The sequence below is a fragment of the Daldinia vernicosa genome (genome assembly GCF_022497035.1).
Source record: "Daldinia vernicosa strain CBS 139.73 unplaced genomic scaffold F5Y00scaffold_51, whole genome shotgun sequence".
Lineage (NCBI taxonomy): Eukaryota > Fungi > Ascomycota > Sordariomycetes > Xylariales > Hypoxylaceae > Daldinia > Daldinia vernicosa.
This window is the reverse complement of record NW_025953967.1, coordinates 107,760-131,237: the sequence shown is the minus strand read 5'-3', so window position 1 is coordinate 131,237 and position 23,478 is coordinate 107,760. Positions and strand designations below refer to the sequence as shown.

The window sequence follows — 23,478 nt, the reverse complement described above, 5'->3', positions numbered from 1 at the left end:
TAAAACGGCACCAAACGCTCAACACCAGAAGAAAGGTCGAGGAAAGATGACGAGGGGAAATGGTATTTTACTCATGAAGAATAGTTGGAACTGGCGGAATACGCAGAATTCAAGGCATCAAGGCATCGTGGTTGGTAGTTGACGAATGCCATTTCGCGGACTATTGCCTTGTCGCGTATGGTGTACGGCCAGATAGCGCTGAAAACGAGGAGTGCTGGTTTTTGACAAAAGAAATGAAGTAGATGACGCTCGTGTCGAATGGTTTTAATAAGACGTTATAAATTTTGTTTTCGTCGTACCCCCTTGCCGCTCCTCGGCCAAGTTGCGCAACACGGCGCAACTTACATCAACGCGGCAACAACAATACCAGCCAGCCCCGCAAGCGCAACATGGGCAGAGCCAAGCGATGCGCCGCTGTTATTGTTGTCGATGGTAGGGCTGACTGTCGGCGCAACAGTTGTAGGCGTACCATCAGAACCAGTCGTTGTCGTCGGAAGAGCGATACTGGAGGAGTGGAAAGAAGAAGAAATAGTGCCGGTAGGCTGGTAGACGGAAGTCGAGTTTGCGCTGAAGATACTTGAAGTAGCAACAACACTTGAAGTAGAAACAACCTTCTGGATAGTGATGTACTTTGTCATCGTCATGGTAGACGTAGTAGTAGAAGGGTCTGCTACCGCCAACAAAGGCAGCAGCGCAGTTGCGACAATCGTTGAGATCTGCATTTTGATGTGCGTCGGGTAGAAGATATGTATCTGTAAAAGATGATACCAGAATGCGATAGCTTTACTTTTCAAATCCCTTCGGACTATTCAGCGCGTTCCTCGTTATAAATTCGTAGATAATGATATAGATATGATGAGATACGTGTGTGTGTGTGTGGTTCAAAGAAGGATAATTGAATACTCGGTACTCAAGGTCGGTTGGGACTATTCTTCGTAATGTCGTGAGATGGACTCTGCCAACGAAGCCCTGTGAGTTAAAGAATGAACGTGCGAGAGAAGTGAGTTTACGAAGGACGAAGAGGGTGAGGGTATCAGGTTGTTTAATGAAGGAGTGAGGAAAAAGGGTGTGGTCAGAGGAAAGCGGGCGGGAAGCCACGATCGTTCTAGGGACCCTTGTTGCGCAAATGGCAAGATCAATGGATCAATGGCGATAGAGAATCAAAGCAGGGTACAAATTAGTGTTGCACCTATTTCTTGCGCTAGTCTCCGCTAGTCGACTAGGGGTCCCTGGGAATACAAGGCCAGCAAAGCGTCAATATAGACCAATCATCAATAGCGGTCGATCCCCATTATTCTTGGTTACCTTGTCTATTTGTACATGTATTTGGTTGCCACGCATAGGTACGCATGCCAAAGAATCCATATGCGCAAAGGAATTGTGAGTTTACATAGACGAATAATCTTTATATCTGTGTTGTTTGAAGCTGCATTGACTAGGAGTTTAGACATAGCTGGAACTAAGGGATTGATGTCCAACTGTATAGGTACCTCCTGATACTAAATACCTATATTAGAGACAAATTCAATAAGAGGCGTAAGGGAACGTGTTGTACGGATTACAATACCTTAGTTAGGTACTTAGATACTTCCATACCCAACCAAAATCTCACTTGTGACGGATTGCGGATCGCATCCTCCGATTGCACAGGGCAACGGAAATTACATAGGTACATTAGCAAACAGAATTGAATATAGCTCACTTGAATAAGGCAAGGCCAATTGGTAAGTGCCCCTACCCAGTACCAGTCTTTAGTTATGCGATCCCTGTAGTATTTTACCTAAAGAAGTAGAGAACTACCAACGTCTGTGCCCAAATCGGGTTGCCCATATTCTCAAGGTTGGCTTTGGGCTATTGTAGACTGCATATATGCACGTACATGATGCATGTTTATACCTTAGGTACATATAAGTCAACAGGTACAATACAATCGAGAATATTTGACAGGTTTTGTGGGTGTGGTGTTTACTATGTAGAATCCTTCGACTTAGGTATACTACGCTGCTCGCGTTAAACAACCCATTATTCCCTCATATCTACCTCCTAAGTAAGTTGCATTGCAGCGTCTAACAGATCCCACTTACATCCAATCCTCCATTGTTCGTGGGGTCTTCATAAAATTTACTAAGATTGCATAATTTCTGCCTGACTAGGGTCCATGCGAGATGTGTGCTAGGTCACTTCTGATTGGTTATAGCGAGTGGTACCTGCAGCTTTAGGCTCTCTTTGTTCCTGACTAAACCCAATTAAGAATATTCTGTCAAACTTCAAATTTCCCCCAGACTGGTCCGAGTGGTTCTATCTTTTCCAAGAGACACTATTTAATGGCTTTGGAGATTTTTGCGGAGAAGATCTGCCCTTAGATATGGCACATACGGAAATCCATTTAACAATCACGATGACGCTATCATCTAGCTATCTACTATTTAAATTGTTTAAATTGATCTCGTGGAATACTTTCGGCTACTTTGGGGGCTAATAAATATTATATTCCATACCCAACTCCGAACCTCGACGTGGAAAGGCCCATGGCAATCATAGTCAGGGCGCGCAAGAAAGCCAATGTAGGGATGTAGAGTTCGGGTCAAGCCCAACATCTAGTAAGCCGTAGCGTCGACATGTGTCGCGAACAACAATGCACCACGTCGGCTTTGGATCATCAAGATGAGATGCATTTCAGCATTTGAACTTCGAACCGTTTGCATCCGGGTCGCGACCGGTACGCATGGAACCTATCATAAGGTTCCACGCGGTGCATCCTGTGGGACCTCTGACTAACAATAGCGGTGTCGGTGGTCATCATGGAGCTGAGGTTTTTTTTTCTCTTCGGTCTCTTTCCTTCTCCACGCCTGCTCTTACCCCTTACTCCTGTGTCTTCTCGTACACCGACACAAACTCATCCGCCTCGGTGATTTTTGAGCTGTCCCATTTACGTAAGCCCGGAAAAGACCCCTTGTCACCAGTCTCACCATCGAAACCACTAGGGTAGCCCTAGCATTTCATTTTCGCGACAACCTCAAAGCATGTCCTATAACTGACGATTTATTTTCCTTTACCACGGCATTCTCAGGGGCTAAGGCTCCATAGCTACCGTGTCCCCTATACTTTTGCCGACGCGATTTTGCTCGATGGAGCCATCAACCACGTAAAAACTGAAGAGCCTTAGAAACATGAATAATCCCGGTGAGACGGCAATCGTTTCTACCCCATCATGGTCTCCAGCTCGTCAAACTGGCCAAACCTAAAGGAAATTATTGAAGAGTTTTATGCGACTCACCTAGGTTTGCTCACTGTCGCAAATATAATGCAACACTACAAGCTAACAATTGCATAGATAATAAGTGATATATTTGCGCGAATTACAGTTCTCCTAATAATGGCCTCTATGTGAGGCTTGCCGATTTCAAACCTTCCCTTTGTTATTTGTTCTACTAAATAGCCCTATGTACGAAAGAGTGGACTTAGATCGATCGTCGCAGGGTAACAGCCTTATGTATTGTCGAACTGCTGATCTATTGCATCGGTTCGTCGCAGATCATCGTCATCTTTGGAATGTAGGCTCTGTTTTAGTGAACTTAACCGCATGCTATCTCAGTAAAACTCAAACCACATGTCGTGGAGGCGGGTTGCGCCCGCCCGCCCTATTGGCGCTATCGGCGCCACACAACGCATGGTCCGTGTGTTTGTATCTGTAGGTCACGGGCAAGCTACCTATTTAACAATATGTGGTCTATTTTGTAAGGCTCGTTTGGACCTAAACGCCCGCTGCGGTAATCATTTTAGTGATAGAAATGGGGAATTAGGTGAACCGACCTATGCCCCACTCCCCACCTAACCTGTACAGGGGCAGCTTGTATGAGAGACCTGACATTACCTGACCTGTGTAAAAGTTCAGTAGACCTATGGAATAAAGTTCATATTACTACTGGTTTTTAATAGATATTTAGTAGGCAACTTAACCATTTATAATCCAGTTGATTAGTACTCATCGAGTACTCATTGAGTACTCTGTGAGCGCTGACCGAGTACGTCACAATCGTAAGTTACGGTAATAGCATCAAGGGAAGGAACGAGGCCTTAAGGCTGGGTATATAAACAGATAAGGTCCCGTAGTCCTTTTAGATTTAACAACTCACTCGTGATATAAGACCAATTCCATAGAATACCTAGGATCTATATTTAGTAGTCTATGATTCCTCTATGAGTACTCTGTGAGTGCTAACCGAGTAGTAATAAATCCCTATTGTTTGAATGATTAGCCATGTTTTATTGCTTAAGTTATTACCTATACAAAGTCTCCTATACAGAGTCTCCTATACAGAGTCTCCTATACAGATGAATATACCTTATAAAAATTCGCTAAATGGTAGGGGTCCACAGGTTAGGTGAGTTTTATTCCATAGGCCTACTGAACTTTTACACAGGTTAGGTAATGTTAGGTCTCTCACACAAGCTGCCCCTGTACAGGTTAGGTGGGGAGTGGGGCATAGGTCGGGTGACCTATGGTCTCATAGAAATTAGATATTCTTTCCGAAGGAATATTGCGCTTAAACTTTTTCAATTACGTAAGAAAATGATAAGGAAACTGATAAGAAAATACATTGCGAAATACATCGCAAAATACCTTAATAATTACGTAAGTAATTGATAAGATAAGGCTAATTATACTCCTTCTCAAACCCCTCAACTTGTTTGCGTCCTCATACGACAACGCGTTCTTGTATATCAAAGCTCGACGCTTGAACACCTCCAGCCAAGCTTACCCCCTCCACTGCCTCTTCGCGACAACACAATAAGCCATGGCTATTATAATTTACCCACTAGCCAAGGGCAGCGTTCACCGCGATTATAGGCGACTGGGGTTTTTACTCAGTGGTATGAGGCGAGACGCAGCCACATCCATTGATAAGGCTATTGTCTTTATAGATAATTTCAACCGTCTAATCGGAGCTCGCCATTATTTACTAAATGTGGCTATTGGCTTGGGGTTATCTCCCGATGAAGCCGCGAGCCTCATCCGGGCGTACCACGATGTCCATACCCGGCCAAATGACCGGAAGCGGCTATTCAACGATTTTGCGAAAGAGGACTCTCGCTGTAGAATCATACTAGCAACTGTTTCCCGTGGGATGGGAATGGATTTCCGTAACGTGAAGCGGGTAGTACAGTACGGGCCTATCGCGTCTGGTAACCTAGCAGATTTAATACAACGGTTTGGGGAAGCGGCGCAGGATGCTGAAACACAAAGCACAGCGTACTTCTTCCCGCCCTATTGGTATTTAGACCTATTAGGGTTAACCAAAGCCGAGGCAGGCGAGGCGCCGTCGAGAAATGTTACGTCAAAGGCTAAGCCTGCGCAAAGGAATTACCCGAAGATAGTAGGCGCTGAAGACAGTGGCACTGAAAGTAGTATCTCTACCCTATCGTCAACTGTCGCGTCTATCGCTAGCGGCGAGATTGCCCTTCCCAGGGTAGATCCAACGCTTGGGCAATTTGGGATTATCAATCCAAAGACCTGGTCCGAAGCCGAAGAAAATTATCGAGAAAAATTGCAGAGCGAGCAACCTGATATATACGGCTTCGTCAACGCCTCATGTTTTAGAAAATATATGTTGCAATTTTTGCAGCAGCCAGAGGATGACAACCTGGAGGGCGCGAAAACGGTGCCCACAACAAAATGTTGTAACGCGTGTCATAATGAGTTAGGTCGGCTCCCTCGCCTCCCCCCAAAACCGCCTACCGACAGAGCGCCTAAAAAAGGATCTGTCCAGTGGTTTGCGTTGCAGGAGATTGATGCCTTCTGTGATAAGCAAGCTGAAATTATATTCGCCAGCTTAAATTGCAGGGTAAAGGTACCGGGTGGTGTCCTTATGCCCTATAAACGACAGTGGAAAGTGGCAAATGCCTTTACCGCGGAGGCTACAGAACACAATATTAGCCAGCTAGTTGAGGACGTGTTGCAGCATATCGATTTGGAGGAACGCGATAGGGTCGGCCCTGCATTATGTGAGGCAAGCCCCGCGATGCTTCGGGAATCTCGGTTGAATCATCAAAAACACCTTGCTGATAAAAGAAACGAGAGAGAGGCAAGATAAAGCACTCCACGCCAGCACTGAGTCAAGATACAATATCACCAGAGTTCAGCCGGCTGGCCAAGAACTTACCAACTGGACTAAATGTGGCAAATTAGCGCATTCGTATTCAACGTGACACAAAAAACCCTTCGTAAATTCAGGGCATATAGAAACTTGCAAGTGAAGCTTCTCGTCAGGTGAGGTAAGGGTATACCAATAGCATAATACGATTAATCTTACGCCTATCTCTCGGTTATTTTCAACTATGAATGCTGTTTACCGTGGTACCTATTTGTCTCCTTGATCCTCTCTGGTATAGACCAAGTTCATTAAGCACAGTCATTTCTCATTAGTATTATTCGTCTTGATCAGCAACAATGTGAATATAAATTGCGAAGAAAGAATGTCAGAAGACGCAGCCACCCGCGAGGCCACCAATTACCGTCAAGCATATTCAACATTCAGGGAGGGGAAATGGTTACCATTATGCAGGTAATCGATCATGGAATTCAATCGATGACAAACAAGAGAAGTACCCTAATGATATTCCATCTAATAAAACATCAAGCAATATCCAACTAGAAAAGGATGCTGGATGTTAACTCTTAGAGGAATCTTGACTTCTCAGCAACCGTGAGCCCAGGCATGCCGCTTCCTGCTAAAATCTGTGCCGAAACCATTGCAGCTCTGCACTTTCTTCATCCTATCCCTAGCGAGCCGTTTTCAAATCCAGTGACGAGCATTCAATGTCGAAAGGATGATTATACCTTATCTTTCGAAAAGGAGCGCAGCCTTTGTAGCACACTCGCTTTTCTTGCGTATGCAAAGGATGATAATAACAATATCCCAGCAGTATGTTTGGAAGAGGGTACTGGTGCCGCATATTTGAACGTTCTGCTTGCCATAAACAAATTCGGGCACGACGGAGGAAACCAGGCTCTTGAGAGACTGAAGGCGGAATTTGAGAGTATTTTTTCTCTCCTCGCTCATGCGGACGGTACTAAGTCTAAGCCAATGACTTACTTATATCTTATTTTACTAATACATCAGGCCAGGTACCACATTGGCCGTAGAAAATGATGTTTTTAGAGCCATCGTTTCTATGTGCTCAGCTCGGATCCTCTACCGGTTAAGTCTTATTCGAAGTCACAAAAGACGTCAAAAGCGGTCAATTAAAGAAGGCCTCCAAGTTACCTTGGAATATCTCAAGCAGAACGTAATCCGCAAACACGAACCTTCATCCCCTCTGTATTCATTTATCGACAGGGCAAAAGATGTACTAAGGCTCATCGATTCTTGGGACAAGCATCAGACGCAGCCTGAGTTAGAGGAACTGGTTGATGGTATTCGTCATCTTCGGCAAGTTAAAAGCTTTTATGCTTTCATCAACAGCATACCTGACCGAGACATGGAGTCGGACTCGAAGGCTCGTCTCATAAACACGATAAGTAAAGTCGCGCGATACCGTGAGGCAGCAAGGTCGCTATACCGTGCAGCTAAAAAGATCCCTCTTGTTCGGAATATGCATCTCGTTATTATTCAGTTACCCCAAAAGGTATTCGATAAAGATTTAGGCAGTGACTATACGTCGAACCTTGGAGATTCCCTCCCAGTAATAGGCAAGCTTAAGAAGAAAAAATATCTGGAGCAAGTCTGTGATTTGTTAAACACCACCAAGGAACAAGCAAATAACCGATTTATTGAACAAACACGGAAGACCTTGCAGGAGGCGAGAATCCATGCCGAAATCCAGCTCCTTTATTACTGCGAGTTCTATATGTCGCCTAATGCGCACATGCCTCGAGTTGTGTGCTCAAGCAAGGATGCCTGTTGGCTATGTAACGAGTTCATTCTCACGTACGAGAAGATCCACACACCTAAATGCCATGGGAAGATATATCCGGGGTGGCGACTACCGGCATCGTGCGGGCCCGAGTGCCACGATTTGGCGACGAGATACAACATTCGGCTTCAAGGCCATGTCAGGAACGGCCTGGAAACATTATTTGCGAGAAGGGAGAAAACTGTGTATACTGGTCCGAACGAGAGCACCTTACTCACATTACCTTGGTCGTCCTCGACTTTGCCCACTATGACATCTTCCCCTTTAGACGCATTAGAAACTTCAAGTACCATAAACAAGGATCAGCAAAAGATTGAACTTCCTTCCGAAAGAGCATCAACTCATGAGTCTATACTAGTCGATGATGAGGGGAGTAAGAAAATACCGGTAGAGATGGAAGAAATAGTACATGAAGATTCTTCCCATTTCAGCAGAGGAAGCAGTAGCATTCCGGAAAGCCTGGACAAAATAAGCACACCAATGGCTTCGAGCCCTTCGGAGAGCAATTTGACACTCGAGCTAGGTAAGGTCAGGTCAAAACAGGTTGAGATCGGAAAGACTTCTTCACTATACAAAGCAGGTCCCCTAGAAGTACAGATTGAATATGCCGAGAATTCAAACCCAGAGTCGCGATGTGGGTCCCAGAAGAAACTCTCATATGCTGTAGAGTGGTTGACGTTTGAGGAGGCCGAAAGACTGCGAAATGGACGAGACGATCTTATTATTGATGCGGGATTACTTGAAGGCGAAATAGAGCACAATACGGACGGAGATGGGTGTGTATACATTTCCAACGGCGATGCCGTGGTGAAGATCTTCATGCGGCCGGTGGCTATGGAGTAACGACATGTCACCCATCCCATATAGTAGCTACACTATGATTTTTTCGGTCACGAGGTTACCTGCCTAAGACATCCAAGGATTGCTTCACAGATCACCTTGTAAAATGGGGAGCAGGTAGTGTGCTAGTTGTTTTGCAAAGGTGTACCTATAACTGTTAGGAAGGACCGGTATAATAATCTGTAGATAGCACCACGATTCGTAACGACCCTAGCCACTCATACGCAATTATTATCGTTAACCCGAACGAGACCGCTTTTCCAAAGCTGGATGTATTCCGTAAGGCAAAGAGATTTCGACGTGATGGCCCTTCGTAGTGACAACAGATGGGATGATAAGCACTTGCTACAAATCCCCTGTTTAAATGACCTTAACAGCAAAAGACGAAACACCCTTGGGAACTTCCTAAAATAATCATTTACCGATGGTCCGCACAATACCCTTAGTATTCGCATATGGGTAAGTCCAACTTCTCCAGGCAAAGTACTGTTTGGCATTAGGTCTCTCCAGTTGCATGTCCCATTTCGTAAGGAACAACCCTAACAATGTTTTAATGACTGATGAAGCATAGAACCTCCCTCCGCTTGATGGTCCAGTTAGCAGCGCAAAGGTTTGATTTTCATTAGAAGAAAACTTACCATGTCATCTTCCCGGCCCCCCACATGGGCAAATCCGACATGTCGGTAAATTGTGATGGATTTTGACCTTCAGGTATCTTGAAGTTGTGTGGCGGGATCCCAGACAGAGATGCCTCAAGAATATTAGGTTGGACAAACCGGAAGCCGTGAAATTCATCGGGACGGGCATGATACTTCGGATCCAAGTTCATTGCTGCGAGGGGAGAACAGATCCATTGACCAGCTTCTACTCTTGTGCCGTCTTGAAAATGAAATGGTTTCAAGGCCTTCCGCCGGATGCTCACTAGTTGCCATCATTAGTTACTTATCGCTGGTTTTGAGTTTATTGTGAGGCTAGACAAACTGCATTCAACTGGATTCAGTCGGGCCGACTCCTTTATGAAGCTGTCCATAAGAGGAAAAAGTCTGCCGCCAGACTTATCGAAAGATTCCCATCCTGTGTTTTTGATTTCGTCCCGCAATGGCTGGGCATAATCCTCTTGATTACAAAGGTCGAAAAGGGCAAGACAGGCGGTCTATAGAAGCGGAGCTTAGTATTAACATGGTGAATAGCTTCTGGAACGAAACTTACCACGGAAGTTATATGGACAGATCCGTACCACAAGGCGACAAGTTCGTGAACAACTCGTTGCACAGTCCACGGCTTTGTTTTAGGGGAATTATCCATGATCCATTGGACACAATCTTTCTATTATACCAATTTATTAGCCCAGAAGCCGAGATTGAGTGATGTTATGACCTCTGGATGGTCAGGAACTCACATGCTCCGGTATATCATATCCTAGTTTTGCCCGGTCTCGCTCTTCGAATCTTTGAGCTACCATGGGCTCTAAAGTATTGTATACAATATCACCAGAGTTCAGCCAGCTGGCTAAGAACTTACCCACTGGACTAAATGTGGCAAATTAGCGGATTAGTATTCCTCGAAGACGTCACAAACTTACTCGGCGATAGTTTCTGGTAGAAGGCGGACTATATCAGAGAGGATGAGGGTGTCTTCAACCATAGAGATACCGGCTTTAATGAACTCGGGGTTTTGCGCTATAAACTTAGCTTGGGGTTTCCCGATTAGGTGGAAATGGATTTGGCTTACACAACTCTTTGCCGAAGAAAATGAAGGCGTTTGAATGGGCAATAGCTCTGCAGACTAGGGGGAATATCGTGAAAGTTTTTGTACCTGAACATATTTTTAGCATTATATCAATAATGACCGGCGCTAAAGTTGATGACGCACCGTTTGTCAATGGAATCGACTCAAAGTGTTGATCGATGAGAGCTGATATTAATAGTCGGATCTCTGGCAAAAACTCAGGGAGGTGTCCAGTAAGGTCATTGCGGAGCGTTCTGATCAAGGTTGCCCCTTCGGTCCCCTGTTTATCTTCCATCCAGTTAAAGCCCTTCATAGTATACTTGGGTTGAAGAAGGTCTTTTGCTGCTCCTAGTAACGATAAGACGGACTGAGGAGCTGCGTCCATTTCCTTGATATGGTCCCGTGATGAAACAACCCAGTATCGATTCTCGGGGACATCGATATGAAATGGAGCCCCCTGAGACTGTGACATGAAGGTTGGTTAGTGGGTGTTACGTTATGTTCAACTTGGAAGCTGGCGATTACCTCTTTATATGCGTCAGACATCATTTTACGACCATTAAAGAGAAATACCCAGGCTTTAATACGACACCTGATCGTCGACCAAATCTTGGGTACGATAGGGATGCTGCGTGTTTTCAGTGCTGTAAGAGACGAAGATAGCATTAGCACAAATGCTATAGCGGTACCAGCTAGAAAGAGTGTATATAGAGGATCGCTAGATGCCCGGAAAAGCATTTTGGCGAATTACTGATATAATTTATATTGCAATTTTAATGCTTGAAACGGGATGTCAGGCTTGGAACTTGATGTCACTGTGTTTGAGAGATCTTATGAGCGGATACTAGCTCATTATATACCTTAGGTATGCCTTCAATTATTTACCTAGCTCTTCTTCACCTTAGTTAATTCATATAGGTATGTTCTGTCAAGACAGGTAGGTTTCCATTTCTAAGGTGCTAGACAAATGCAAGGCCCAAGCGCCTAGAGCCTCACCAGTCTATGGGGGCGGCATCATCGAAGATCTTGCCAACCAACCGACCTCTCATATGTAACTCTCTAAATACGACGTAGTACTCCGAGCAAGGTCCTTTTTAGCCCCCAAACAGGGCTGACTAGTTGCGGCAGTGAGCGACTTGGCCGGCTCTTGGCTGCCTTTTTAGTGTTCTACTGCGTATATATTTGCCATGCTGACCATCCCTCCTTAAGCTTTAATATCTTTCACTTCTTAACAACAACAACACCAACAAAAACAGCAACCAACATATACCAGAAAACATCTTATGACTCTCTTTAGTATCGAGATACCAAAATATACTGTGAACATATTGTTTCTAACTTGTCAAGATGTTTGAAAATTTCGAGTTACGCCATATTCCTGCGCTCTTCACAGCGACAGTCATGACCTTTGGTGGAATGTGGTCATTTTTCGATGCGCGGGCTGCTATGCTCGAATTCGGCCTGCCAGATCGTATTGCTAGCACGCCTGCTGCGAATGCAGTCATGCATATAAACAACGCCCGCACCACTTCCTTCGGCATATGCATGTATACTCTTTACTTTCGCAATGAACTAGTTGCTTGCGATACCATCCTCGCCATCCTGGGGGCCTATGCGGGACTGGTTGACAGCTACGTCGTGTGGAAGGAGGGGAATCCTCGCAAGGCAGCTTTCCGCCTTGTAAGCTCCGGCTTGCTTTCTGCCGTTGGGTTCGCTGGGTGGACCGCGGGTCGCTGATTTATTTTCTGTTTGATGTATGTGCATTGACCCAACATCGACCCCAACATCGATACTAACACCTATATTGATCAGCCCCCAATGTTACATTGGTTAAGTACCTCATAGGTCAGGGGTACTTAAGGTTCTAGGTCTTAAGGTTGGAACAGGGGTCTCCCCGTTATCTTAGGTACCTCTTAATAGGGCAGGTGCCACAGCTTCGGTACTCAGGTGGCAGGGTGGATAGGAAGCAACCCCCATACATGTAGTGTATAACAACCAGTGAAAACATGCAACAGTTTGAATTTTACACTTCTACACTTTAATCACGTAACCACTTGATTCAAGACCACGTCTTCCAAGAGTCTACCACCCAGCATGCGTCAGTGACAGCCACAATACTACATTCTGCTAACCCCCCAGGCGGTAATTAATCTAATCACAGGAGTGTGATTAATATGTAGAGATGGGAATAATCTGCGCACATGTGCTTGGCTGCGTGTTGCCTCCAGGCGGCAAGGTGCCAGCCTACATCCCGCCCCTGGGTATTGAGACCCCATACGACTTGCGCTTTAGATAGGTAGGTGAAAACCCCCCCGAATTCTAAGATGAAGTCAAATTTCTAGCTACCTCTTCGTCCCCTTCATCGAGAAAGGGGCAACCTTTATTCTTCCGCACTGAGAAGCAAATATCAAAACATTCCAAGCAGACAAGACATTCAGGGAATTCAGATGCCTGAACAAGAACCAGCGCCGCAAGGCTCCAACACGAACATCACAGCTGTAACTCAGATGGATGAGCCCGAATCATTCCAACATTCATGGCGATTATGGACCATTTTCTTGGTCCTCTGCATGTTATCCTTTATGGCCTCTATTGACTCAACTATCATCACTACATCTTTGCCGATAGTTACGAGAGAGGTCGGGGGCGCCGGCCAATACGTCTGGATAGCGAACTCATACTTATTCGCCTGCACCGTGCCCCAGCCTCTTTACGGCCAGATCGCAGATATTTTCGGTCGCCGGAATCCCATTTTTGTGGCTATTGTCCTCTTTACTCTCGGAAGCGGTCTTGCCGGCGGCGCCCATAATGTTGGCATGCTGATTACCGGCCGGACTATCCAGGGCCTTGGATCTGGTGGCCTGTACGTCTTGTCGGACATCATAATTTGCGACTTGATTCCGCCTCGATATCGTGGTCCTTACATGAGCGCTGTTCTTTCTACTGCTGCTATCGGCACTACCATAGGGCCTATTATTGGCGGCGCACTTGCTCAAGAGAACTGGCGTTGGGTGTTCTGGATTAACATCCCGGTAATGGGCGTTGGACTCCTGGCTATCATTCTCGCACTCAACGTGCGATATAAACGCAGCCCGACTTGGCTCCACGCCTTAGCCCGCGTCGACTTTCTCGGCAATGCGATTTTTATACCGACCATGGTGGCTTTATTCTTTGGCTTGATAATGGGAGGCCAAAACGGCTACCCTTGGGGATCATGGCGTATTGTTTTACCACTTGTTCTCGGCGTTCTTGGCTGGGCTGCTTTCCATGTATATGAAGCATCGCCATTTTGTCGTGAGCCTAGTATGCCAACCCGACTTTTCAAACATCGCACCTCAGCCACTGGGTTCTTGATGATTTTCTTAGCATCTATTATAATGCAGGCTATCGGGTACTTCTTACCAATATATTTCCAAGCAGTTAAAGGGACGACACCCTTAATGTCCGGCGTGTCATTCCTGCCCTTTGCTTTGGCGATTATTCCATTTGGCGGACTCGCAGGTACCTTTATGTCCAAGACGGGACTATATAGGCCGCTCCATTGGATCGGTTTTGCGCTAAGCGCCGTCGGGGCTGGGTTATTTTCGATATTACACGAGACTTCCAGCCGCGGCGCCTGGATAGGCTTTCAGGTGATCGCGTCCGGCGGAACCGGCCTAATCTTTACAGCAACGTTACCATCAACCCTCGCAGCGCTGCCGGAATCTGATGTCGCTGTCGCTACGGGTACGTACTCGTTCGTCCGCTCCCTTGGTTTAGTGTGGGGTGCGACGATGGCCTCCATCGCCTTCAACGGCCAGGTCAATGTCCACCTCGACATCGTCGCCGAACCGGAGATTCGTTCGCTCTTAGCTGATGGCGGCGCTTACACGTATGCCGGCGGCCTGACCAGCTTACCGGACCCCGCTAGGGGTCAGGTCATTAGGGTATATGAGTTAGCCTTGAGGGCTACTTGGCTAGTATTTGTTGGCGTGGCGTGCCTGGGTTTCCTCATCACATTTGTCGAGAAGCACGTCGAGCTACGCAAAGACCATTCAACCGAGTTTGGGCTTGCGAAGAAACTCCCTACAGAAGACGAGGCAGAAAAAGGGGGTAGGACGAGTTCTCCAGATGCCGAAACAGTTGGGGAAGTAAACTGAGAAGCATGCGGGAATGAAAGTATACAGTTACTAAGAGAAGGCTACTGGGTTTAGAAATTTTGGTATATTAATTGTGTAGTTTCATAGTGATCTAGGTAGAATCTCAAAGCACTAATTGTTTGAATTCGTTCCAAACTACCAATCGCCTTCGCTATGAATTCTACCACGTAAAGTAATTACATTAGTTTTTACCTCTTCCGAAGTGTTAGATATGATGCGAAGAGAAGTTAGGAAAAATACCTTGGTACCTTAGGTACCTAGGTATTCTATTCTATCATAATATCGTAAGGCTGTCACATGAATGTGTTCCGTGAGCGTAAGCCCCAAATTTGAAAAAGAAAAATGATATTGCCAAGTCGGTCGGGAGACGTAACTCATACAGGTGCTTATAAGCTGTAGTTCTTGGCCCACCTATACTGCATGAGAATGTATTGATGTTATGCATCCCCTACGGCAGGCTGTGATGCTTAGAAAGCAATAATACTACCCCAACAGTCAGATCCCCTCCATTCCCTGTAACATGGTTATCTTGGCTCGAATACGAAAATAACGAAACTAAGGTCTAGACCAAGAATTAAATTAACTGTGGTTTTCTTTCGTCCAACATGCAGTCAGTGTATTGCAGCAGAGCCGCTCAACACCTCATTGCCTAAGACCAACCCGCCGAGAGTTATGCATGTAGGTTAGTATCTTGCCAACATCGGGAAATAGTAGGCAATCGTAACTCAGATAGGTAGCGGCTGATTTTCCACGACAAGAACAAATATCCTCGCATTTCTCGTGTTTTGGAAGTAAGATGAAGTCTCAGTTGTGGATCGTAGTAGTTTTAATACAGGCCACGGAAAACTTCTACTTATACCTACTAGTGCTTTCATAATGGGGGACATCCCGCCAGGCGTCGACTTGTCCCAAATACCTCTTGCGCCCAACCCGAATGGTGACCCTCCTAACTTTGATGGCGGCCCCAATCTAGAGACGACGATTTTGGCAACTGGCATTGTTTTCATTTCTGTAAGCTCGATATTCGTGCTCATTCGGCTAGGAACAGACCTGAAAAACACCCGCAAACTTCACCTTGATGATTGTACGTGGGGTATTTACTTTCGAATTTCGGAATAGGTATTAGACAGGCTAACATAGGCCCTCTTTATTAGATTTTTGCCTCGTGGGAGAATTAGCCGGAATAGCGTACTGGTTCATATTATACGAATGTACGTATTATTTCCACACTCATCGCTGCCGCTACCTAATACAAGATCGGTAGTGCAAGTCAAACATGGCATTGCCAAACATTCGTGGGATATTGCTGCAAGCACTATCACACCCTCAGTGATGAAGGTGAGTAGGATTATTCGCCGACTTACCTAGTAGTTCCACTCAACATCTATTAGGGTCAATCCGCCGCTCAAGTTCTGACGTCTATCGCAAACCCTCTGGTGAAAGGCTCTATTCTCCTCTTCTTCCTCCGACTGTTTGGTACCTTACGATGGGTTCGAGTCCTCTGCTATGGGCTTTTCGTTGCAACACTAGTCCTCTACGGGGCGTACCTTATTGCCTTATTGTCTCTCTGTATACCGGCTCGCGGCGATCCGTGGGATAGCGTTTTGCTTGCTAGATGTGGTAAAACTTCGCCGGCAACAATCACTATTGGTGTCTGCGCTGTGATTATCGACCTCTCTATATTTATCATGCCCTTATTCATCGTGGCGGGACTCAACCTCAAGCCGGAGAGAAAAAGGGCCCTCGCAATCGTGTTTCTCGCTGGATTTCTGTAAGCGCGTGCCCGCAATGGAATATAACGATTCGTACTACTAACATAGAAATTAGTATCGTTGTAACCAGCGTAGTCGGTCTTGCGTATAGAGCTATTGTGAGCAGCGGTACCGCGGACCCAATTTGGACTGGTGCCAAGATTTCAATCACGGCGTAGGTGTTCATCCCAATACCCAATCCGGGCAGACCAGAGGTCTTGATTAACTTGATCTTATTCACAGATATGTTGAAATTTTCGGCACTGTTATTGTCAGCTGCACCCCAACTTTATCATCGTTCTGGTTTAGCATTTTCGTCAAATCTAGTTTCTACTCTAGCCTTCGATCTAGACTCTCCCTGTCAAAACTCCAAGGCCGGTCAACATCATCGGGTAGTTCAAACCCCAGATACCACGATCCAACGCATAGTCCCTCGGCGGATGCTGAGTACTGTTCTCAATGCGAACACTGCCAGGGATCTAAGCCTGAACACACGCCTTCGTCTACGCAGGAGCTGGTAGAAACTCCAATTGCCCCCTCGGGGTCCATACAGATGTCTACCATGATAACCCAATATTCTTTCGATGATTCATATGGGGCTCATGTGGACCAGAGCAACCAGAAAAGGATGAAAAATATTGTTAGAGACGAGTGGTGATCCAACCTAGTATCCCACGAGTGATTATTGGAAGAATTTTAAATAAATCAGGAAGATTTGGATCTGGTTACCCAACGTCCTAAGTGTTATGAGGTAGACTAAGAAGCTGGGAAACGACATCGTTATTCTACGACGAACTCACGGGAGCCTACGGCTAAACATAGTCTGTCAATAGACGTCCGATTGTACGTATGTATATTTAGAATTTCTGGATTACCGTGCCGGGCCTATAATGTAGATTACCCCATAAAACGGGCGTACGTACTTGGCTACGAAAATTGCAATAAAGCAACATCCTTAGAAATAAGACTATACTAATCTGCGAATAGTGGCATGTAATCTACAGATAAGGCCAATTAATCTCATATTCTTCCATCGCAACAGCATATTTAACAAACGGTCACTTATATCAATTGAATCAGCTTGACAAGGCAAATCTAATGATAACACAGTCATATAGCAATACCATGTTTTGGGTAAGATATTAGAGAGTGATAAGAGATATGTGGGATGTCATTTTACTATGTAATAATTTTGGTGGTTGGGTGTATATACTTGTTCCGCGGGGTAATTTACATTGTAGGCTCGGCAAGGTAATCTAGAAATAGCATCACTCTTTACCATAACGTGTCCGCCCCCTAGTCAAAACCTATTATCAGTTCAACTGGGAGCCAAATCATCTCCAGCAAAGGGATTTCCACCCATGTACGTACACTACATCCTAACCTCCATCCTCCATCTGCATCCCTCCGTTAACGCATCTCCTATACGTAATATCCCCGCACCCCATTGGCCCGGCTCGAGCGTGGTTAACCAACAATAACCGGGGCCGAATATATACGGCTGGATGGACCCTACGTGCAGCAGTAACCTCAGTCAACCGCTTTTCAGTATTTCAGCATTTTAGTGCGATCCACCTTGATTGATGTCTCCTCGGTAGTACGGAACTAAGTGATTGGTTGCTGATCCGACTATACACTATATATAAACTACCACAGATGTACTATGGAAGGATAAGGAGAACTAGGCCTCGGTTAACAACGGCAGATGGACATATGGAATATACGGCTTACCGAGGAAAATTCTTCGGCGCCGACTTAATCTACCACGAATAGCGTCAAGGAACAAACAAATGTCCGCAAAACCCCATCTTAAGGGGGGAAATGGCGGAACAGCTCCATTGCCAGTATAGAGTCAAATCTATCTACATAGTTCTACGCGTATATCTGATTTAGCATCTAGTCATCTAGACCAATCCATAAAATTTCAAGGCTATATTCCCATTCCCAGTCACCATGTACTCCTCCCACCCGTTAGATCTAGCCCAGTTAAATGGAGCCAGGCGTATAGCGCTCGTGTAGTTGAATAATTCACACCCGCTCGTGTCTACCGTCCCGATGATGATGATGATGATGATGATATTGGTATACCCAACCAACTATGTGCATGCAAAAGACCTCATCGCTGTTGAATGCTTCTCTCCCGAAAACGCCTTGTGCCCAGAAGAGTTGGTGAAACTCCGTGCCGCTCTGACTCCAACTCTACCATGTGTTGAAGACCCGTTTATCCACCGTACGCCTTTTTCCTCTCCATGATGTTGAAAACTGGATATCATCTATGCGTTGCGCCAGAATGGTGCTACTGGAAAAAACTATTTACGTCGTGTCCTCGACTGGCGGACAGGTGCAGAATAGGTTTAAGTCGCCGTATGCTAGGTACTATAGTTAGCATCTATGTTTCCAAACCCTAGATGAATTTCATATGTGCATCAACTTACTGTCGTTCACTCTCGTGACACTCGGCCAGAACTTCTTCTCCTTAAGCCACGGTAGAGGGTACGCCGCCTTCTCCCGTGAGTAGCATCTTTCCCATTTGCTACCCTCACCGCCGTCGCCCGCAATTAGGTCCTGCATGGTGTGTGGCGACATCTTCAAAACATTGCCCTCGCGCGGGGCCTTGCCCTCTTCAATCTCCCGGATCTCTCCGCGGATACTGATGAGAGCATCAATGAAGCGGTCGAGCTCTTCCTTACTCTCGCTCTCGGTCGGCTCAATCATTAAGGTGTTAGCAACGGGCCAACTCATCGTCGGCGCGTGGAAGCCATAATCCTGCAGGCGCTTGGCAATATCGATGGCCTCGACGCCAGCGGATTTACTGAAGGGCCGGGCGTCAAGGATGAACTCGTGAGCGCAGCGCCCGTGCTCATTCACGTATAAGATCTGGTAGTGAGGCTTAAGACGCGACAGGATGTAGTTGGCGTTGAGCAAAGTGATTTTGGTAGCTTGGGTGAGACCCTCCGCCCCTATAAGAGAAGTTAGTGTTTGGTTCGGTTATTAGGTAAAATTTAAAATATGAGTTAACTTACCCATCAAGGTGTTATACGCCCAGCTAATGAGGTTGATACTAGCACTACCATTGTTGGCACTACTCACTGCATAGCCACCGCTCGTCGCCTTGCCCTCGGAATTGGGATCACGAGGAAGGAAGGGTTGAAGACGCTGTTTGACACAAATTGGGCCTACGCCCGGGCCGCCTCCGCCGTGTGGGATACAGAAAGTCTTGTGAAGATTCAGGTGGCATACATCAGCGCCAATTTCTCCCGGGGAGCATAGGCCAATTTGCGCATTCATGTTTGCACCGTCCATGTAGACTAGACCGCCGTGTTCATGGACCAGCTCGCACACTTTTTTGATCTCGGGCTCAAATACACCAAAAGTGCTGGGATAAGTAACCATGATAGCTCCGAGCTCTTCTTGGTGCTTTTTGCACTTTGCCTCAAGGTCTGCTACGTCGAGATTGCCGGTGGTCGTATCACACTTGATTGGTACTACTCGCATACCAGCCATAGCAGCGGAGGCAGGGTTTGTACCGTGAGCAGATACGGGAATAAGGCAGATATCTCGTTTCTTTCCGCCATTTCCTTGCGCCTTGTGGTACTCTCTAATTGCTCGCAGGCCGGCGAATTCACCCTGTGCTCCCGAGTTAGGTTGAAGAGAGACAGCATCCATGCCTGTTATATCACGCAATTGCCCTCTGAACATCTCTAGCAAGCTATTATAGCCTGGGACCATCTCCTCTGGGGTATACGGGTGTATCTGGGAGAACTCGGGTAGCGTGATGAGCGACATTTCCGTGGTTCCGTTGAGCTTCATAGTGCATGAGCCGAGCGGAATCATGGAGTGTACAAGCGATAGATCCTTAGATTGCAGATGGTAGATATACCGTAGCAACTCTGTTTCAGAGTGGTGCGTGTTAAAGACAGGATGCGTCAAAAAGCTTGAGGTTCGTTTGAAAGCGTCCGGGATATCTACCGGGTCGGCGTGCTTTTCGAGTATCTGGCGAACGTGCCCCTCCACTGCCTCATAGGGGTATACCTTGATGTTGCCGGCCGTAATGGCAAATACTTGGAAGACTTTGACCAAGTCATCCAGGGATGTTGTTTCATCAACCGAGATACCAATTTGTTGCTCACCAATTCGGCGAACAAGCATACCGTGTTCATGTGCTGTGCTTATAGTTTGTGTCTGGCTCTCTTTGGATCCAACATCAATGATAACTGTATCGAATAGTACACTCCCGCTGTCATTCCACTTGCTTTTCTCCGTGGCAAACCCATTCTCTTCGGCGATGGCTTGAATGACTCGTGCCCCTCGGACAACTCGTTCGGCAATCGCTTTGAGACCCTCGGGTCCGTGATAGATCGCGTAGAGAGCATTCATATTAGCTAACAGCGCCTGCGATGTGCATACGTTACTGGTTGCTTTCTCTCTCCTGATGTGCTGCTCTCGTGTCTGTAGGGCTAATCGGTAGGCCTTTCCACCTAATCGGTCTTTAGACAGTCCAATCAACCGACCAGGCATCTTCCTCTTATGCTTCTCCTGAACGGCAAAGAAGGCTGCGTGTGGACCTCCGAATCCCAACGGCACGCCGAATCTTTGCGCGCTTCCGAACGCAATATCGGCCCCCCATTCTCCTGGGGGTTTGAGCATGGTCAAAGCCAGTAGATCCGTAGCAACACTAAGCAGGGCGCCTTGTTTATGTACCGAGTCGGCCAGAGGCTGGAAATTTTCTACGTGGCCGTATGTGTCAGGGTACTGGACCATGACACCAACCAGATCCTCGCCGAGGTTCTCAACCTCGGTACGTGCTTCATCCTTCGTAAGGTCCAACTCCAATATCTTAATGCCAAAGCCATCCGCACGTCCACGTAAGACCGATATCGTCTGCGGGTGGAGGGACTTAGATACGACGAAAGTCTTCCCTTCCCGTTTAGCCCTCGAGGTCGACAACGTATTCATAGAGAGGGTCATCGCCTCGGCGGCGGCAGTGCCTTCATCTAGGAGGCTGGCATTGGCTATAGGAAGTCCCGTCAGGTCAGTAACCACAGTTTGAAAGTTGACGAGGGACTCTAAGCGGCCTTGGCTGATTTCTGGCTGGTAAGGGGTATAACTTGTATACCAGGCGGGGTTCTCCAGGATGTTCCGTTGAATAACGGCTGGCGTGTGTGTTCCATAGTATCCTTGGCCAAGGAAACTCTTTTTCACTGTGATATTGGACTGATACTCTTTTACCCTTGCCTTCAGGCTTGATTCGCTCTGTGGCCCCTCGTGAGGGGGAATGTCGAGCGTTTTCTTAGATAAAATATTAGGTGGGATGACTTGCTGAACGAATTTATCTAGACTGTCGACAGGCGGGGATAGGGCCTTTAGCATCTCAGCTGTATCGGCCTCATCAGGTCCAATATGGCGACGAGGAAATGTGTCCAGGTCGGCATAACTTGCCACCTGTGTCCGGTCAATGCTAGTGACAGACCTTTTCTGGGTAGCCGTCGCCACGGCCTTATAAGTGCAGTTCTGGCATATCCACGGAGCTGTACGCTGCAAGCGAGAACTTAACGAAGAACTTAACGAAGTTGAAGCTCTTAATTGAACTGCTGACCGGCCTAAACGAGGTATACCCCTCGCGAAAGACGCCATCTTCTTCTTCTTTAAAGATGCTCTTACTCGCAATTTATAAGCTATAACCAACGTATAGACGAAGCACGGGACCTCGAATGAATGCTGGGCCAAGCTTTATGCGGTCATACTGCTCGAAACGTTGCAACTATGTCAGCTAGGAGGTAGTTAAATGAGATAAAAATGAGATAATTGAACAGAACAAGCAGTAAGCAACAAATCGTGAACTACATGGAATGAATTAGATAAATATTGGGAAATAGGAAATCGGATTGATTACTAGTTTTTAGCTTAGGTACAGTTGGATACCCTCCATATATATGTATCACTTTAGGTACCTATACCTAGGAGGTGGACTAAGAGGTACTTTGCCTTAGAAGGAATCGCCGTCATCGGTCTAGCAATTAGCTCGAAATATGCGAGATAACAAAAGTTGCGGGTCTTTTCGGAGGAAGTGTCAAAGCCGATAACGTTTTTGCCCCGGACCCTTTCTATTCGATTTCTACCCTAGGCAATCCGTACCTACCTGTCCAGCTAAGGTTCCTTACCGCAGTGCAGTGCCCAACACCTCATTCTACAGTGGCGGGTACCCACCTAGCGGTGTACACATCCTGCAAGTGCTCTTCCCTTTGAGTCTGGAATGGTGCGATGCATGTGCTACCTACGCCGTTATGTAATCCGCATTCGCTGTTCCTGCTTATCGCTTTAGCGCCATTACACGACTTACAAGGGTTATAATCTTTATTAAGCGGCTCAAAATGGGTGCCGTATTATACACTACCTCCCTTACATAACATAAGGTAGATGTGGGGAAATCTGCTTTCAGCTGCTGCTGCTGCTATTCGTCACCAATTAAAAAAAAAAAAAAAAAACTGGTGACACCGACGAATCAATCAATACTATTCGCCATCTCCCGGTGACGAAACTTTTTGCTCCAAAACAAAAAACAACAACGTCTCTAGGTCCACCACGCGGAAAGAAGAGTAATTCAAAATGTTTGGCGGATGTAAGAGAACCTCGTAATAGAATCTGTGCTATATAACCCGTCGCTAACAAAAGATACGATAGTCGCACCACCCCAGTTCTCAAAAGAGGAGCTCGAGCAGCACGAGGCTGAAGCTACCTCTACGGTCCAGCTCTTCTTCGGCGCCGCAGTCGTGCTCTACTTCTGTATGCTCCCTTCGATTCATAATCTCCGTTATGATTTAGGTACATAATACTGACGATGTACTCTACCAGCTCCTTTCGCCGTTGACCTCGTCTCGAGCGTATTTTAATTTTGCGGGCGCATGGCTTTTGTACAATTATGAGACACGGTAACAATGGTCCGGTTCTTGAGATATGAACTATAAGGGCCGGATGAAGTGTATGCTACTATACATACGGGGGTACCTTTTCGTGAGGACGGCTTGCATGTTATCCGTTTCGGGTTATTTTAGCATCACAAGGCTGAGGCATCATGCATATCGCACTACGGTGCGTTTGGGCGT

General features: G+C 46.3%; 9 protein-coding genes across 9 annotated transcripts; 6 read left to right on the top strand and 3 right to left on the bottom strand.

Moving 5' to 3' along the window:
* Positions 1–26: 26 nt before the first annotated feature.
* Positions 27–933, bottom strand: F5Y00DRAFT_161059 (uncharacterized protein). The gene has a single exon (XM_048004704.1). The coding sequence runs from the start codon at positions 720–722 to the stop codon at positions 342–344; it is 381 nt and encodes a 126-aa protein (XP_047861772.1). The 5' UTR covers positions 723–933; the 3' UTR covers positions 27–341.
* A 3,765-nt stretch (positions 934–4,698) lies between these two features.
* F5Y00DRAFT_161033 (uncharacterized protein) lies at positions 4,699–6,335 on the top strand. The gene has a single exon (XM_048004702.1). The coding sequence runs from the start codon at positions 4,800–4,802 to the stop codon at positions 6,093–6,095; it is 1,296 nt and encodes a 431-aa protein (XP_047861771.1). The 5' UTR covers positions 4,699–4,799; the 3' UTR covers positions 6,096–6,335.
* Position 6,336: 1 nt separating this feature from the next.
* Positions 6,337–8,963, top strand: F5Y00DRAFT_272648 (uncharacterized protein). The gene is made up of 2 exons (XM_048013021.1): positions 6,337–7,071; positions 7,130–8,963. The coding sequence occupies exons 1-2, from the start codon at positions 6,720–6,722 to the stop codon at positions 8,758–8,760; spliced, it is 1,983 nt and encodes a 660-aa protein (XP_047861770.1). The 5' UTR covers positions 6,337–6,719; the 3' UTR covers positions 8,761–8,963.
* Positions 8,964–8,966: 3 nt separating this feature from the next.
* On the bottom strand, positions 8,967–11,223 carry F5Y00DRAFT_272642 (putative cytochrome P450; the record flags this gene model as incomplete). Its single annotated transcript, XM_048013020.1, has 9 exons — positions 8,967–9,340; positions 9,396–9,678; positions 9,739–9,910; positions 9,967–10,083; positions 10,157–10,286; positions 10,340–10,436; positions 10,489–10,572; positions 10,630–10,948; positions 11,011–11,223. 9 exons carry the CDS (start codon positions 11,221–11,223, stop codon positions 9,172–9,174), a joined length of 1,584 nt encoding a protein of 527 aa, XP_047861769.1. The 3' UTR covers positions 8,967–9,171.
* A 436-nt stretch (positions 11,224–11,659) lies between these two features.
* Positions 11,660–12,519, top strand: F5Y00DRAFT_245414 (uncharacterized protein). Its single transcript, XM_048008962.1, has 2 exons — positions 11,660–12,239; positions 12,298–12,519. Exon 1 carries the CDS (start codon positions 11,833–11,835, stop codon positions 12,220–12,222), a length of 390 nt encoding a protein of 129 aa, XP_047861768.1. The 5' UTR covers positions 11,660–11,832; the 3' UTR covers positions 12,223–12,239; positions 12,298–12,519.
* Positions 12,520–12,521: 2 nt separating this feature from the next.
* F5Y00DRAFT_161020 (major facilitator superfamily domain-containing protein) lies at positions 12,522–14,748 on the top strand. Its single transcript, XM_048004701.1, has one exon. The coding sequence runs from the start codon at positions 12,933–12,935 to the stop codon at positions 14,622–14,624; it is 1,692 nt and encodes a 563-aa protein (XP_047861767.1). The 5' UTR covers positions 12,522–12,932; the 3' UTR covers positions 14,625–14,748.
* A 752-nt stretch (positions 14,749–15,500) lies between these two features.
* On the top strand, positions 15,501–17,033 carry F5Y00DRAFT_265171 (uncharacterized protein; the record flags this gene model as incomplete). The annotated part of the gene is made up of 6 exons (XM_048011765.1): positions 15,501–15,708; positions 15,779–15,835; positions 15,889–15,962; positions 16,016–16,395; positions 16,452–16,550; positions 16,619–17,033. 6 exons carry the CDS (start codon positions 15,501–15,503, stop codon positions 17,031–17,033), a joined length of 1,233 nt encoding a protein of 410 aa, XP_047861766.1.
* A 1,133-nt stretch (positions 17,034–18,166) lies between these two features.
* On the bottom strand, positions 18,167–22,009 carry F5Y00DRAFT_272634 (glycine dehydrogenase mitochondrial precursor; the record flags this gene model as incomplete). The annotated part of the gene is made up of 3 exons (XM_048013019.1): positions 18,167–18,744; positions 18,811–19,335; positions 19,399–22,009. The coding sequence occupies 3 exons, from the start codon at positions 22,007–22,009 to the stop codon at positions 18,689–18,691; spliced, it is 3,192 nt and encodes a 1,063-aa protein (XP_047861765.1). The 3' UTR covers positions 18,167–18,688.
* Positions 22,010–22,981: 972 nt separating this feature from the next.
* On the top strand, positions 22,982–23,265 carry F5Y00DRAFT_265169 (mitochondrial outer membrane translocase complex, subunit Tom5; the record flags this gene model as incomplete). Its single annotated transcript, XM_048011764.1, has 3 exons — positions 22,982–22,994; positions 23,057–23,158; positions 23,228–23,265. 3 exons carry the CDS (start codon positions 22,982–22,984, stop codon positions 23,263–23,265), a joined length of 153 nt encoding a protein of 50 aa, XP_047861764.1.
* Positions 23,266–23,478: the final 213 nt, after the last annotated feature.